Source organism: Takifugu rubripes, chromosome 17 (genome assembly GCF_901000725.2).
Source record: "Takifugu rubripes chromosome 17, fTakRub1.2, whole genome shotgun sequence".
Taxonomy (NCBI): Eukaryota; Metazoa; Chordata; class Actinopteri; order Tetraodontiformes; family Tetraodontidae; genus Takifugu; species Takifugu rubripes.
This window is the reverse complement of record NC_042301.1, coordinates 820494-836944: the sequence shown is the minus strand read 5'-3', so window position 1 is coordinate 836944 and position 16451 is coordinate 820494. Positions and strand designations below refer to the sequence as shown.

Sequence of the window (16451 nt, the reverse complement as noted above, 5' to 3'; positions counted from 1 at the left end):
TGGAAATGACTCGATGATGAGATGCAGATCCTTTCAAGAGCCCAAACCTGTGGAAATACACGTCGGCCATTAAACTTGAGTGCGTTCCTTCCTCAGAGATGTGACCACGAACAGACGCGAGCTGTTGATGCTGCTACGGTGGACCTCAGCACCAGACGTCACGTGGCTGCAGGTGAACGAGCTGGTGAACGTGCTGGTGAAGGTACTGGTGAACGAGCTGGTGAACGTGCTGGTGAACGTGCTGGTGAACGTGCTGGTGAACGAGCTGGTGAACGAGCTGGTGAACGTGCGGGTGAACGAGCTGGTGAACGTGCGGGTGAACGAGCTGGTGAACGTGCGGGTGAACGAGCTGGTGAACGAGCTGGTGAACGAGCTGGTGAACGTGCTGGTGAACGAGCTGGTGAACGTGCGGGTGAACGAGCTGGTGAACGTGCGGGTGAACGAGCGGGTGAACGAGCGGGTGAACGTGCTGGTGAACGAGCGGGTGAACGTGCTGGTGAACGAGCTGGTGAACATTAGAAAGGGAGCACGGACGCCGCCGAGCGGCTAATTGCCCAGCAGTTTGGGGCTTCTATCTGTCGTATGGTGCATAATCAAGGTCGAAGGTTCCATAGTATAGTTGGTCACTGTGATCAAAGAGATTTCTGATTAAAGCCCCAGTTCCTCAGCAACTTCAGAAGAAGTGAATCGTTCCTTTATTAACGTTTCATTACACTCTGTTTGTAACTGAGTTATTTCCACAGAGAGACGGCAGCTGTCACACAACCTCCTCGGTGGAGGCAACAATGGAGCCAACAGGAGGATGGAGGGGCAGAAGAAGCTGAACCAGAGAGGGCGCCGTGTCCCCAGAGGTGGAGGACGTGAGTCCCGGGTCCGGAGACCAGGAGCAGACGCAGCGGTAACACCCCCGGCAGGTTTCAGGGCTGGACTGGAGGTTGTGTCACAGCAGCAAACGCTGGACTCTTCTGTTGAAGGTCAGAGGAAAACAAGCCAGGTTCATGACGCAGGAGTTCAAGGAGCAGAACGCCTTGATGGTGGACGGCCGCTTGCTGTGCCGCCATTTCCTGTGGGGGAGGTGCATCAAGGCACGTGGCTTCTGTCGCCGGTCAGATCGCTCCCGTTGCCACAGCGACCTTTGGGATGGAAACGCCGGTATTCTGAAGGCTCCTGTCTGCTCTTGGCTGCAGGGCGACGGCTGCCAGCTGGAACACGTTCAGGGCCACAACGATCTCATCAAGGAACTGTGTAAATTCTACGTCCAGGGCTTCTGCTCCAAAGGCCACGACTGCCCGTACATGCACCATATCCTTTCTACCGAGGCCGCGTCTGCGCGCTCCCCGTTGCCGTGGTGAGTAGCCACGTTCCCGGGATGTCCTGCTTCCTTCACTCTGCTCTACAGTCTTTTCCCTGCAAGTACTTCCATCGGAAAGGTCGCTGCTCCCAAGGAGACGCCTGCAGGTTTTCCCATGAGCCCCTGAGTGACGTCACCACCAAACTGCTGGAGGAGGTTGGTGGCTTCTTCATCGCGGTCGCTGGAGCTGCTGAAGCTGCTGAAGCTGCTGAAGCTGCTGCTGAAGCTGCTGAAGCTGCTGCTGCTGCTGGAGCTGCTGCTGAAGCTGCTGCTGCTGCTGGAGCTGCTGCTGAAGCTGCTGATGAAGCTGCTGCTGAAGCTGCTGATGAAGCTGCTGCTGAAGCTGCTGATGAAGCTGCTGATGAAGCTGCTGCTGAAGCTGCTGATGAAGCTGCTGCTGAAGCTGCTGATGAAGCTGCTGATGAAGCTGCTGCTGAAGCTGCTGCTGCTGAAGCTGCTGCTGCTGCTGCTGGAGCTGCTGCTGGAGCTGCTGCTGCTGAAGCTGCTGCTGCTGCTGAAGCTGCTGCTGGAGCTGCTGCTGAAGCTGCTGATGAAGCTGCTGCTGAAGCTGCTGCTGCTGCTGAAGCTGCTGCTGGAGCTGCTGCTGAAGCTGCTGATGAAGCTGCTGCTGAAGCTGCTGATGAAGCTGCTGATGAAGCTGCTGCTGAAGCTGCTGATGAAGCTGCTGATGAAGCTGCTGCTGAAGCTGCTGATGAAGCTGCTGGAGCTGCTGCTGAAGCTGCTGCTGCTGCTGAAGCTGCTGCTGCTGCTGCTGAAGCTGCTGCTGCTGAAGCTGCTGAAGCTGCTACTGCTGCTGCTGCTGCTGCTGAAGCTGCTGCTGCTGCTGAAGCTGCTGCTGCTGAAGCTGCTGCTGCTGAAGCTGCTGATGAAGCTGCTGCTGAAGCTGCTGATGAAGCTGCTGAAGCTGCTGATGAAGCTGCTGAAGCTGCTGCTGCTGAAGCTGCTGAAGCTGCTGCTGCTGCTGCTGCTGAAGCTGCTGCTGCTGCTGAAGCTGCTGCTGAAGCTGCTGAAGCTGCTACTGCTGCTGAAGCTGCTGCTGCTGCTGAAGCTGCTGCTGAAGCTGCTGAAGCTGCTACTGCTGCTGCTCAAGCTGCTGATGAAGCTGCTGCTGAAGCTGCTGCTGAAGCTGCTGGAGCTGCTGATGAAGCTGCTGGAGCTGCTGCTGCTGCTGAAGCTGCTGCTGAAGCTGCTGATGAAGCTGCTGAAGCTTCTGTGACTGAAGCAACGTTGTGAGATGATTCAGGATTTTCTACATTTTCTCTTTGTTCTCTTCTTCAACGGTTTTTCAGGCTATAAAACGGGACATTGAGCTACGAGAACTTGCACAAAAGGCTGAAGAGGCGTCGCCAGAACCGTCGAAAGAGCCGATTTCTTCAGTAACAGAAAGTTCTGGTATCGCTCTCCTCCCCATCAGGTTCTGGTTCCTTGACTGTAAAACCTTCAGCTTCATTCTCTCCTTGGTCTGATCATCGTCCTAGTTTATCGTTTCTATGTTTCAGGCCAAGTTTTTATAGCAGCACGAGCACAAATGTGGAGTCAGAAGGTCCGTTTTGCATGGCTGAAGATGCTGTGAGTGGTGCCGCCACGCCCGCCGGCCCCCCGCCCCCCCCCCAGGACCCCCCACAGCCCGTGTGTTATTCAGTGGAAGCTGTGCTCGGGCCGCAGCTGTCCAGACCCTTCAGCAGGTTCTCCGCAGCTTCAGGACCCAAAGATTTGGACCGGCTCTCAAACCCCCCCAACGCCCCCCCCGCTGGCGACCCGGGCCGGGACACCGTAGGTGAGACAGTCTGGTGTTCCCGGCCACCCCAGGAACAGCGTCGGTCTGACGTGCACCCCGAGCCCGGCTCAGAGCGCGCTTTGGATCTTCCTCTGGACCCAGGAGAGCTCTGGAGACCAGGACCAAAGACCCAACGCCCACAACCTTCTCTTCAGGCATTTCCTGGAGCCGCCTTTGAGCGTTCCTCTTCAGAGCGGCGTTCTGTAACCTCCAGGGCCGACGGCGCTGCTCGCCCCAGTCGCACTGGGCCGGCCGAGTCCTCACACCCCAGAAGTCCTCTCGCACTTGGTCGGGAGCCTGAGGAGACCCAGCAGGAGCTCAGATGTGGATCTGAGGAACCCTTTTCCCCCATGAACTCCGCTGAAGGCTCAGTTGCTCCTGGTGCTGGATGCACACGGCCCCTCAGGCAACCTTTTCAGGGCCTTTTTGCGAGGCCGCTCACGGAATTACTGAAACCGTCCCATCGGCCCGAGCTCAGTACGTCCAGTCGTGCGTCTCAGTCGGCCGATGGCAGAAACAATCAGAATTCCAGCTCCTTTTCCAGCCTCTTCGCTGCTCCTTTGGGAGGTCAGACGCAGACGGTCCTCTCCAAACATGCACCTGAGGACCAGCCGGCATCCCAGAACCTCTCAGCTCATCCCAGAACTGGGCCTGAAGGGACGAGAGGCGCCGCCGAAGCCCGGCCTGACGTGTCAGCACACACGGGTACGGAGAGTTGGGTTAGACCTCTTCAGGTTCTGAGTTCTTCGTGGTGACAGAGACATCACGTGTGTGTGTGTGTGTGTGTGTGTGTGTGTGTGTGTGTGTGTGTGTGTGTGTGTGTGTGTGTGTGTGTGTGTGTGTGTGTGTGTGTGTGTGTGTGTGTCTCCCTCAGCCTCTCCAGTTCTGAAGACTCTCTTTGGTTCCCTCAAACCTTACCAGCAGGATGAGGAGGAGAACCAACAGGTTCCATCAGGTTTGCTGGTTTCTGGTAAGAAGATTCGTTAGTCCCTCTGATATCGTTCTGGAATGTTAGAGAAGATAACGACCAATAACGACCAGTCGGCTGCATTAGTAACTCCAGTAAACGTTGATAGAGAAACGTGCTCTTGGCTTCAGATGCTTCAGACCCCCTGTGAAGGAACCACCACTTTAGGGGAGGATGAAGATGAGAAGCCTCCGAACATCTGGAGTGTGGAGGCTCCTCGGGGCTTTTATACGAACGACGGATCAAACCGAGCGACTGCACGGAAGAAGCTGGAATATTTGAGCTTTGCGTTTGGTTCGTTATTGTTTCGGACTTTTCGATGAACTCTTGTTCTTCTGTTTTGCTCTTTGATGTTTATGCACATTTATCTTTTTCCTTGAATAAAAACGAGCAGCCTTGCAGTATTCTGTCCCCCGGCGTGGCCGTTAGTCTCAATCGGCTCATTTACCAGGTAGAAGAAACCTGGGATCATGCTGGGAACATGTTTAGATGTTCCCTTGTTCTTCCAGCCTGGGGAGAACAGCGTCTTCTTACTGTCAATTTACCAAATGGAACCATGTTTTGCTAAACATTCCTGATTGAGCAACGCGTCCAGGGGTCTGATTGGACGACATGAGACCTGCTGAGTCCTGACGGAGAACGTGACCCAGGGTGGCGCTGCTGCCGTCTGCTCCGAGGAGCTGGGCCACAGGTGACACCCGGTCGTAATAACGGACTCACGTTATTCTGAGACGCCAGCACGAGTAGAGAGAGCGTGAGGACATGAGGACCATGAACAAGTGGCTGAAGTTCAACCTGAGACCCAGTGGGGGAGAACTGAACACGCTGAGCAGGGAGTTTGACCCACAACCTTTATAACACTGACCTCTACTGGTCAGTCCGTGGACAGCAGCCACTCGTGAGAGGATCACGTGATCTGCACGTAATAATCAGTCGACGCTCGTCAGGTCTGAACAACCTGGAAATATGGGCAGTTACTTAGGAAGGCTTGATTTTTGTGATTCAGTCCGATTTAAAACCAGAAGTTTACATGATTTGAATTGATTTCAAACAGCTTTTCCAGATGTCGTCCGAATTAAAACACGACTAACGACTTTTCTGATGAACAGCTTTAATCATTCTGCAACATTCTTCTTGCAAATGTGAAAACACTCATCCTCAACCCCCCCGAGAACGTCCACGTCACTTCTGGTAAACCTCCGAGTGGTCGTTTACCAAAGCTCTACTAGTTGTGGGAAACGTGGACTAATTCCGAGGAATGCTGAATGATTCGTGACAAGATCTCAGACTCCCAAGTTTTAGTTGCTTTAGCTGGACTAGAGTCATTTCATTACCTGAAAAAAGAACTGTACAAAAATAGGTGTCATTCAATGTATAAATACAGACCAGACGGATACGGGACAGAAGGTTACGGCCACCGTTCGTTACGTTAAGGTTCCAGTGGGGCGATTCAACAGCTAGCAGCTAACAGCTAACAGCTAAGAGCTAGCAGCCATGCTGCACCAGAGCCAAATCTACTGACAAGGCACTGCGTCAAATGCTAACATGCAGGTTTTTTCTGTAAAATGGGGGGGGGGGGGGGGGGGGGGCATTTAAGGGTTGAATTACTGATGGCTCGACACTCACACACGTTTCTGCTATTAATAACCTGACAAAGTCTTTGTTGTAACAGGTCCTGGAAAAAGACAAAGGTTCTCGAACTGTTCCTGGTTAGCGTCCAACCGTTGGACGCTTGGAGGAGAGCGTCCAACCGTTGGACGCTTGGAGGAGAGCGTCCAACCGTTGGATGCTTGGAGGAGAGCGTCCAACCGTTGGATGCTTGGAGGAGAGCGTCCAACCGTTGGATGCTTGGAGGAGAGCGCGCCCCCACCTTTCCAGGACAGAAGGCCTCTTACATAAATACACACCATAAATATACATTCTAAGCAATTTAGTCCAGCGGCCGTCAGAGGGAAACGCCCCCAAAGACATCCTGAGTTTTCTGACCACTCGGACTTTCTCCACAGGCACAAGATCATCACCCCCCCCCAGCGTGGCCTCAGGTCTCTGAGGAGACAAAGGCTCCCCAGGGGGGGCGGAGAAGAACACTAACATATTCCAGTTCTGACAATCACAATAAAATGTTCTAAAAGTATCAGGAGGTCATCAAGAGGGAGGAGGAGAGGGAGGAGGAGGAGGGAGAGAAGGGAGGAGGAGGAAGAGGAGGGATGAGGAGGGGGAGGAGGAGGAGGGAGAGAAGGGAGGAGGAGAGGGAAGAGGAGGAGGAGGAGGGAGAGAAGGGAGGAGGAGGAGGGAGAGAAGGGAGGAGCAGGAAGAGGAGGGATGAGGAGGAGGAGGAGGAGGGAGAGAAGGGAGGAGGAGGAGGAGAGGGAAGAGGAGGAGGAGAGGGAAGAGGAGGAGGAGGAGGGAGAGAAGGGAGGAGGAGGAGGAGGAAGAGGAGGGAGAGAAGGGAGGAGGAGGAGGGAGAGGAGGGGGAAGAGAGGGGAGAGGAGGGGGAAGAGAGGGGAGAGGAGGGGGAAGAGAGGGGAGAGGAGGGGGAAGAGAGGGGAGAGGAGGGGGAAGAGAGGGAAGAGGAGGAGGAGAGGGAAGGGATGAGGAGAGGGAAGGGATGAGGAGGGGGAGGAGGGAGGAGGAAGAAGAGGAGGGGGAGCAGGAAGAGGAGGAGGAGAGGGAGGAAGAGGAGGGGGAGGAGGAGGAGGAGGAGAGGGAAGAGGAGGAGGAGGAGGAGAGGGAAGAGGAGGGAGGAGGAGGGAGAGGGAGGAGGAGGAGAGGAAGAGGCAAAAGGCTGGTGGACACATGGGTGCAGCTCCCAGTGGAATGTGCTGGGCAGAGGTCCCTGGTTCCTGCTGGTTCTGGTCCAAACCAAGAAAAGAATCATTTCCTCTCTTTCGTCTTTGATGAGGCTCATCTGGACAGTTTGCTGATGACTCGGATGAGGGCGGCGTTCTCGTCCTTGAGTCTCTGGTTGTCTGAACGGAGGTCTCCCAGAACCTGGAATACAGGAATGTCATGAAGTAAGTCCTGGTCCACTGGGGGGGGGGGGGGGGGGCAGGTGATGATGAACGCTCTTCATCCACGTTCCACGGTGTTTTCACCTCTGGGTCTCACTAACAGCTGTTCCTTCTCTGACTAAACTAGCTGGTTTTAGCTGGTTTCCGCTTGTTTCAGCTGGTTGTAGCTGGTTTCAGCTGGTTTTAGCTGGTTGTAGCTGGTTTCAGCTGGTTTTAGCTTGTTTCAGCTGGTTTCAGCTTGTTTTAGCTTGTTTCAGCTGGTTTCAGTTGGTTGTAGCTGGTTTCAGCTTGTTTTAGCTTGTTTCAGCTGGTTTCAGCTGGTTGTAGCTGGTTTTAGCTTGTTTCAGTTGGTTGTAGCTGGTTTCAGCTGCTTTTAGCTTGTTTCAGCTGGTTGTAGCTGGTTTCAGCTTGTTTTAGCTGGTTTCAGCTGGTTGTAGCTGGTTTCAGCTTGTTTTAGCTGGTTTCAGCTGGTTTCAGCTGGTTGTAGCTGGTTTCAGCTTGTTTTAGCTGGTTTCAGCTGGTTTCAGCTGGTTGTAGCTTGTTTCAGCTGGGTTCAGCTGAGCGACACGTTGAGAGAAACATGAGCAAAGCTCCTCACCTTCAGCTCGTCTTCCAGCTCCACGGCTCTCCTCTGGAGGCTCAGCTTCTCCTGGGAAGAGTCACAGCTGTTAATGACCTTTCTGGCAACTGAGGGATCAGAACTCAAAAGTGGACAGAACGGGTCACTCTAGGGAACATTCGTGGTGGACAAGGTGTCATTGGTGAACAAAGATGCTCATTTGTAGCAGCCTTACAAATTTGCCCAGTTCCATCAGCGCCGGCCGGTCGCCCTCCTGACTCTGTTCAGGAAACACACGGTTAGGACGATGAGAACAAACAAAGATAACCAAGGCGCTGGTCCAGGTGATGAAGGAGGAACCTGTCTGAGTCGCTCCAGCTCCACTTTGTTCTGGCTGAGAAGCAGCTCCATCTCCTGCAGCTTCTCCTTCAGCTCAAGGTTGTCCTGCAGCAGCCTGAAGTACAGCTGGAACACGAGGCACCAAAGAGCTGTCAGATACTGAGGAGGCCTCTTCTGGAGGCCCCCTCCTGGAGCCTCTGTCATGGTTCTGTCACATGAAGGTACCCACCGTTCTGTAGTCAGCTGACCAGTCTCCCAGTTGGTTCTCCCTGTAGACAACCCAAACACGTTAAGGAGACTCCACTGACGCTCAGCTCATCATGAAAACTATCAAGTCCTCACCAACAAACAGCAGAACTCACCTGTAGATGTTCCCATAGGTGTCGTCCAGCGGACCCTCCTCAGCTTCATCCTGGAGAACAGAACCAGCACCATCAACATCAATGCTGGTCACTGACCAGCCCACATTTAGAACTTCTAAAACAGGAGGAAATGAAATGGCACGGAGGTCATGAAGGTCACGGAGGCCATAAAGGCCATGGAGGTCATAAAGGTCACGGAGGCCATGAAGGCCATGGAGGTCATGAAGGTCACGGAGGTCATGAAGGTCACGGAGGCCATGAAGGCCATGGAGGTCATGAAGGTCACGGAGGCCGTGGTGGTCATAGACGTCAAAGAAGTCATAGTGGTCACGAAGGTCAGTGGTAACTGAGGTCATGGTGGTCATGACGGTCATGAAGGTGACAGAGGTCATGAAGGTCACGGAGCCACGCTGACTTAAATTGTGAAGTGCACGTGCACGTGCACGTGCACGACTTCCTGGGGGGTTCTCTCCTGTATTTTCAGATTGAAAGCAGAAATGACACTGAAGAAAAAGTTGGTTGTTGCAACAGTGAAACCCAAAAGTCTGTTGTGTTGCACGTGACCAGCGGGGGCGGAGCTACCTGGACGATGCCCGTGGAGCGCCGCTCCTTCCTCCCTCTCCTCCTGTCTCGCACGGCCACACACCTGTCTGCCTCCAGCTCCTCCTGCTGGAGGGTGGCGGCATCTGTAAGAAAGGTTAGGGTTAGTGGAGGAGGAGGAGGAGGAGAGGGAGGAGGAGGAGGAGGAGGAAGAGAGGGGGGAGGGAGGAGGGAGGAGAGGAGGGAGGAGGAGAGGAGGGAGGAGGGGGAGGAAGAGAGGGAGGAGGGGGAGGAGGAGGAGGAGGAGAGGGAGGAGGAGGAGGAGGAAGAGGAGGAGGAGGAGAGGGAGGAGGGGGAGGAGGAGGAGGAGAGGGAGGAGGAAGAGAGGGGGGAGGAGAGGGAGGAGGGGGAGGAAGAGAGGGAGGAGGAGGAGGAGGAGGAGGAGAGGGAGGAGGGGGAGGAGGAGAGGGAGGAGGAGGAAGGAGGAAGAGAGGGGGGAGGAGAGGGAGGAGGGGGAGGAAGAGAGGGAGGAGGAGGAGGAGAGGGAGGAGGAGGAAGAGAGGGAAGAGGAGGAGGAGAGGGAAGAGAGGGGGGAGGAGAGGGAGGAGGAGGAGGAAGAGAGGGGGGAGGAGGGGGAGGAAGAGAGGGAGGAGGAGGAGGAGAGGGAAGAGGAGGAGGAGAGGGAAGAGAGGGGGGAGGAGAGGGAGGAGGAGGAGGAAGAGAGGGGGGAGGAGGGGGAGGAAGAGAGGGAGGAGGAGGGGAGGAGGAGGGGGAGTAGGAGGAGGAGAGGGAGTAGGAGGAGGAGAGGGAGGAGGGGGAGGAGGAGAGGGAGGAGGGGAGGAGGAGGAGGGAGGAGGAGGGAGGAGGAGGGGAGGAAGAGAGGGAGGAGGAGAGCTACGCTGCCGAGGAGGCCAGAGGAGAAGCCCCGCCCACGTGTGGAGCACGTTTCCTGTGGTCCAACCCTGCAGGCTCAAGAGCTCCAAAGGTCGTTAGCTTGACCTGGTTTAGAGTGATTAAGATCAAAGCCGACCCGGTTGGTGGTCAAACGGACCTTTCACAGAAACCACATGCAGTCACACCCACAGAAGCGACATGTGAAACCCTCGACACCGTCACCCTCCACCCAACGTGCACATCCTGATTTTAAACTCCGCAGCAGTGCTACGACGCTCCGGCGAAGGTCAAAGGTCATATTTCCCTTTCAGAGCCCGTTTCTCCCTGCTGGGCTGGTTTCCACGCCGACTCCTCACAGACTCCACATTAAAGAGATTCAGATTCTAGTGTGGAATAAGGCTGGAACACGTGGGACCAGAGTAGAGCTGAAAACCTCTTTCAGAGCAGCCAGGACCCCAGGTCAAAGGTCAAGGTACTACCAGGACCGTCGGAGTCCTGGCTCCTGCACAGGAGCATGCAGTGTGTGTGTGTGTGGATTCCCGGTCCACCTGCCGGCCCGGGACCATAACTCACCCCTCTGGGCAGGGGTGAGAGTGATGATGGGGGTGACGGGCTGGATGGAGCGGACTGGAGGTTCTGTGGTTCTGGCCACCGTCTTCTCTGCTTCCTTCAGGTCCGTCAGAGTCACTCCCTGCCAGAACACCCAGCAATGTTAGACGTCAGTGTTTCAGATCACTGATAAACCCATTAGATCCATCTTATTAATTAGAGGACCATCATCAGAACCGGGGGCTCTATTCTCCTGCCCAGGGGTCCGGGGCAAGAGCGAAGCTCCGGGTTCACATCTGGATCCTGGAGGTTTAGCAGCTTTTCCCCTTAAACGTTAAATCTGACGGGTTTGTGTGGTGTTGTGCAATGTGGGCCGGGTCGTCCCGGTGGTCCCGGAACAGGGATTCACCGATACCTGCGTGGAACGGCGAGACTGTCGCATCATCCGAGAACGAGCTTTCCGTTGAGACTCGGACTCCTCGTCCCTGACTGGAGCCTGGAACCTGATCAGACCACATCGCCACACATTTTAGCCTTCTGGTACATCCAGATGTCAGGGCTGTTACAGGAACATGGGCTAGGGTTAGGGTCAGGGGTTAGGGTCAGGGGTTAGGGTCAGGGTCAGGGCTAGGGTCAGGGGTTAGGGTTAGAGTCAGGGTTAGGGGTCAGGGCTAGGGTCAGGGTCAGGGTTATGGCTTAGGGTCAGGGGTTAGGGTCAGGGTTATGGCTTAGGGTTAGGGGTTAGGGTCAGGGTCAGGGTTAGGGTCAGGGTTAGGGTCAGGGTCAGGGCTAGGGTCAGGGTCAGGGTTAGGGGTTAGGGTCAGGGTTATGGCTTAGGGTTAGGGTCAGGGTTAGGGGTTAGGGTCAGGGCTAGGGTCAGGGTTAGGGGTTAGGGTCAGGGCTAGGGTCAGGGTTAGGGGTTAGGGTCAGGGTTAGGGCTTAGGGTTAGAGTCAGGGTTAGGGGTCAGGGTCAGGGTCAGGGTCAGGGTTAGGGGTTAGGGTCAGGGTTATGGCTTAGGGTTAGGGTCAGGGTTAGGGTCAGGGCTAGGGTCAGGGTCAGGGCTAGGGTCAGGGTTAGGGGTTAGGGTCAGGGTTAGGGTCAGGGTCAGGGTTAGGGGTTAGGGTCAGGGGTTAGGGTCAGGGTCAGGGCTAGGGTCAGGGTTAGGGGTTAGGGTCAGGGCTAGGGTCAGGGTACCCTAACACATGGTTTGAGCGCTCTTACTTGCGTCTGTCTGTGTTGGGGGTGTTGGGGGTGTTGGGGCTGTCAGAATCCTTCGTCTGCGGGGTGGGCTGGACCCTGGCGGTGCGGTTCTGCTTGTCCTGCTCCTGGAGCTCTTTATCCTTGTCCTCTGCTGCCTGAGTTACATTTAAAGAAGCAAAGGCCCATTTGTCACTGCTCAAATGTGGCAGCTAATGAAGATGCAAAGGGAAAAATGTCCCTAGTGGACAGCACGAGGAATCTCTTTTTGCATACGCTATCATTAGCCACCGCTAATGCTGAGAGAATCGTACCGGATCGATGAGGGTTTCTGTTGGGCTGCTGCCACCATCTCCGTCTGGACCGGACTCCGGACAGTTCTCTGGGAACAGGGAGCACAGGGAGACGTTAGCCAGCATCTGCAGGGGTTCCGGCCAATGGGAGCAGGGAGCCGCTGGTTTACCCAGGCTGCTCTCTCGCTCCTCAGGCAGCTCCAGGCTTCCTGACACCCCCTTCTCCTTAGACTGGTCCTGCACGTTAATCTTGTCTCTGCTGCTCATCCGGCACACTGAGGTCCTGAAGTCATCACATGCAGAACGTGAATGCAACACAGCTGGAATGTTCTCGAACAGCAGCCTGGAATAAAGGGAACTTTGGGACTAAATTCAGATGTGTTGTGAACACACACCTCCTCAGTTTGGGCTGTGTGTTTGCCGCTGTGGAGCCCTGCTGCTTCTGCCGCTCTAATTTAGTCTGCTCGTTGCGCCACTGACAGGAAGGAAGAGAGAAAGTGAGACGCAAAAAAGAAAAGTGAAGCAAGAACAAGAGCGTACGCTAATTTGGGTTCTCACGTTGGCTTGTTTAACTAATAACTCCTCCAAGAGCTTCTCCACACTTTCATCAGCCACATCAAACGGGGTCTGACCCTACAAACATTGTTCCAGACAGGACAAGAACAGGATGTAATAAGTGACCTGTGACCCAGTCATGAAGGGTTTACTCCTGAAGTCTCACCGCATTACTGTGGGCCTCCATGTTGCACAGCTGTTCGGCCAGGATGTAGCAGGCGGCGCCCTGACCCCAGTGTGCAGCAGCATGAAGAGGGGTCCAGCCATCCAGGTCCTTGGCTGACACATCTAAACCACACTGACACAGCATCCTGGAGACAGACAGGACCTAGTTCACACCTTGGAAGGTGGCTCCATCTCCTGGGCTCATGGACACATACTTGAGAGCCTCCAGATAACCCTTGGCAGCAGCAACGTGCAGCGGGGTGGCCCCGGTCTTGGGGTGCTGGACATTAGCAGGCGGCCCGTCTCTCAGCCAGGCCCGGGCGTCTCTCATGATCTGCTCCTCCTCCAGACGTTTAGCAGCCTCCACGTCCACACCTGGACTCCAACAGACAGATATGGGTACAGAGGTGGGCTCGGTGATTCACCTTTACACGCACACATATAAAACAAGCTGTGTGTGACCCAAACGTCCCTCGGCTTGAAGTTTGAGCGGGTTTGGGAAAACAAGGGGCGATTACCCTGTTGGAGTGTGTAATGCTGAAGGAGGGACTCGGTTGTGTCATCCAGAGCAATGTCCAGAGGAACATCTCCATCACAGTTCACAGCAGAGAGCGACGCGCCTCGTTGCAGAAGGAACCTAACCAGAGTCAAGTGTTACCAGCTAAACCAGCCACCAGTGCCGGAGCGGCTCCGTTCAAAGTGAGACTACAATCAGACGACAGCAGCAGGACCGAGGAGCTCAGGGTTCTCCTGCGCTCCGCGAGCCCAGCCACACCAACGGGGCGGGGTTCTACACACTCTGCAATGTCGGGGTATCCGCAGGAAGCCGCCACGTGCAGCGGGGTCCACCCCTCGCTGTCCGCCTGGTTCACGCTGGCCTGGTGCTCCACCAGGAAGGACACCATCTCCATGCTGCCGTCGATGCAGGCCTGCGTGGACCACAACCAGGCAAACCACAGTTTAACACCTCCAGTTGGAGAAATGGTTCAGAACAAGTGGAATCCCAGAGGACCAATGTCTCACCAGGTATTTTAGAAGCTTAGATGGACACTTTAAAAAAGATCCTCACAATTGTTGGTTCTATCAATATATGCGTCATTATTCTGTTGCTGCTAGAATTCTTAACCCTTTGGAGGACCAATGGCTGACCTGGTGGAGAGCAGTGATTCCGTCCGCATTGGTAGAATTAATGATTTCCACGTATTCCTCTCTGTCCGTCTTGCTGTCCTCGTTGTCCTTCAGCATCAGCTCAGCCTCCTCTGTGTCCCCACTGGCACAGGCAGCCAGGAACTCTGCAGCCCGGTCAAAGCGAACGCACTTCCTGAACACAGACATGGAAAGATAAATCAAACCCTTGGTCGTCTACAGCTGCTTGATGGATCCAACGGTTGGCGGATAAAAGCCGGAGGCTCCGAGCAACATCAGTGACATCTTCAGGTGAGAGAGAACCAACATCCTTCGTTGGTAAAAGGTGGATCACTGGGGAGGGAAGAGACGTCTCCTCCCAGGGCGAGCTCATCACCAGATTATGTGGTATTTTACTGGGGTTCTTATCATCACTATTTTGGATCCATCTGACTTTAAAGGCGGGCTCACAAACACGCGCATGTCACCTAGGTTTTCTAGGCTTTTCTAGGCCCCCCCCCCCCCCGGTCTAATAAAACCTGGGGGATCCCTGAAGTGGGACCTCTGACAGCTCTCAAGACAACATTAACGATCTCGTCTCGTTGGTTCGGGGACTCTGTGGGTCTGATTCATGATGACCGTCGTTGAACAATGAACAACAGAGTCGACATTAAGTTTAACTAACTGGTTAGTTGTTGCTCCTAGTTTAGCCAAGTCACAATAACAGGGGGGCTTTCTAACCGTCGCTTGAGGAGAGGACTGGTTTCTTCTCTGCTCACAGACACCGACGGATCCGTCAGAGTGTTGCCGAGCACGGCCTCCGCCTCCGCCGACCCGTTCTCGACCGCGGTCCGCCACCTCCGCCGGGCCGCCGCGGGGGCTCTATCGGTGCTGGAACCGGCCCAGCGCTTCAGCTGCTCCCGCCGCTTCGTCCTCGCCGAGTCTCCCATGATTTATCCCAGGAGGACTGTGGATTTCTCAAAGAAACATTCGGTTGTGGAGACAGACACACCCTCCATGTGTATACTTTCACTTCCTGGTTCTTGCTGTGGATCAAACACACACCGGAAATGGAAGCCTTGAGCGACGGAAGTGACGTTATGCCGGAAATTTCGAAAAGGGCAGGACTGATTTCTTAAATTTGAACCTTTTCCTCAATAAACTGAGCTTTCCCTGAAACGTTTAACATAGCTACCTCTAAAGAACTTGCGCAGCACTTGGTAACTGGCAGTTTGATATAAATAGTACAGTGATCCCTCGTTTATCGCGGGAGTTGCGTTCCAAAAATAACACGCGAAAAGTAAAATCCGTGAAGTAGTCATCTTTATTTTTTTTTTTATTATTTTACAATGCAATACTGAACTATAGAATGAAACCAAAAATCAAAACCTGTTTTAAAGCCCAAAATTTGTTTAAAACAATAATTTTAATCTAGTAATACAAGGTTGGAAACATTGTCACTGGCGTATTTCAGTCCCAGCTGAGCCTCTTCGTCCTGACTCCGCTCCGCTGGAGCGTCTGTTTCTACTGGAGGCGCAGGAGTCTTTCTCCCAGAGAAGAACATTGTTATGGGTAGTTGTTGGCGCTCTTTCCTTTTCTGAGCAAGAAGATTTTTATAAACGGATATGCCACCTTCGATTATATTTGAGAACTGCAATGAACGACTCGCAAAAAAAATCCGTGAAGCAGCGAAGCCGCGAAAGATGAAACGCGATATAGCGAGGGATCACTGTACACAAATCCATCTTTACATTTTACTGTCCTCATATTCTGCATGAAGGTCCAATGTGCATAATGACATGAATATTTCATCACAGTGCAATCATTGTCCACCAGGCGTTACAATGTTACCAACTCTGGGGTCAGGGGTTAGGGTTAGGGTTAAGGTCAGGGGTTAGGGTTAGGGTCAGGGGTTAAGGTTAGGGTCAGGGGTTAAGGTTAGGGTTAAGGTCAGGGGTTAGGGTCAGGGGTTAGGGTTAAGGTCAGGGGTTAGGGTTAGTCAGACTCTCTGGAGACATTAGAGATTTATTTGATGTGGGGTGGAAAGAAACGGGGGCTGGAACTGATGACGTCAGGCCTTTGGTGGAGTTTCAGAAGGTTGATGTGCAAGTTTCTCCGTGTTCAGAAGATGCACGTTTGCACCTGCTGACATCAGCGGTTGCAAACAGCAGGTCGCCCCAACGGAAACACGACCCCCAACACTCGTACGGCGCCACAGCAGCTGCTTTGAAAGATGAGCACACTCCACTTCATGTCCAACAACTTCTCATGACCAAAGGCAGGATGAAAATGGACTAATGATGAGATAATAAAAGAGAAGTTTGTGGGTGCAAAGTGTGCACATGCAGGTCTTTTGAGCTACCGTTCCTCTCGCTATGACTGACAAACAGGAAGTGGTGCACTCAACCCTGTTTTCTACCCTTTCAAGTGTAAATGAAATAACTTGTTTGTGGTAGTGAAATTCGAAACCCTGTACTGTCTCTGCTCTGAGAACCAGCAGCTGGTCTATATTTATCTCTGGTAGGTGCCACACCACTGTCGGTCCCATGTAGATCTCACAATTCAGACCGTGCACTTCACTTCACGGCCCCTAAGTACTGGGCTTTCTCACCTTCTGGGTCACAGGGCCCTCCCTGTGCTGCAGCCTAGCCTAGCCTAGCTGCATGTAGGCGAAGGCAGGGTACCCCGCCTAACGGGTGGCCAGCTGGGTGCAGGGCCTTATATGCATTTGACTTCAGTTCCTTG

At 54.1% G+C, this 16451-nt stretch overlaps 2 protein-coding genes across 4 annotated transcripts in view; one reads left to right on the top strand and one right to left on the bottom strand.

Annotated features, from left to right (window-relative positions):
- LOC115253179 (zinc finger CCCH domain-containing protein 6-like) overlaps positions 1 to 4521 on the top strand; it is a 5114-nt gene extending 593 nt beyond the window's left edge. Inside the window, exons 3-11 of one of the 3 annotated variants that reach the window (XM_029850256.1) lie at positions 97 to 202; positions 744 to 898; positions 975 to 1085; positions 1188 to 1302; positions 1398 to 1507; positions 2662 to 2786; positions 2872 to 3854; positions 4024 to 4119; positions 4257 to 4521. In XM_029850256.1, the coding sequence (XP_029706116.1) occupies positions 97 to 202; positions 744 to 898; positions 975 to 1085; positions 1188 to 1302; positions 1398 to 1507; positions 2662 to 2786; positions 2872 to 3854; positions 4024 to 4119; positions 4257 to 4267 (1812 nt within the window). In that variant the 3' untranslated portion in view covers positions 4268 to 4521. Of the gene's footprint in view, positions 1 to 96; positions 203 to 743; positions 899 to 974; positions 1086 to 1187; positions 1303 to 1397; positions 1508 to 2661; positions 2787 to 2871; positions 3855 to 4023; positions 4120 to 4247 lie in introns of all 3 variants that reach the window. The other 2 variants (XM_029850255.1, XM_029850257.1) reach the window with 2 other exon arrangements.
- Positions 4522 to 6792: 2271 nt separating this feature from the next.
- Positions 6793 to 14787, bottom strand: ppp1r12c (protein phosphatase 1, regulatory subunit 12C). The gene is made up of 20 exons (XM_029850243.1): positions 14448 to 14787; positions 13731 to 13902; positions 13380 to 13510; positions 13100 to 13218; positions 12797 to 12956; positions 12583 to 12727; positions 12420 to 12494; positions 12257 to 12336; positions 12032 to 12144; positions 11883 to 11950; positions 11593 to 11726; positions 10786 to 10873; positions 10395 to 10512; positions 8970 to 9073; positions 8388 to 8437; positions 8255 to 8294; positions 8047 to 8151; positions 7922 to 7966; positions 7726 to 7776; positions 6793 to 7107 (listed from the first exon to the last, which is right to left on the bottom strand). The coding sequence occupies exons 1-20, from the start codon at positions 14654 to 14656 to the stop codon at positions 7021 to 7023; spliced, it is 2094 nt and encodes a 697-aa protein (XP_029706103.1). The 5' UTR covers positions 14657 to 14787; the 3' UTR covers positions 6793 to 7020.
- Positions 14788 to 16451: the final 1664 nt, after the last annotated feature.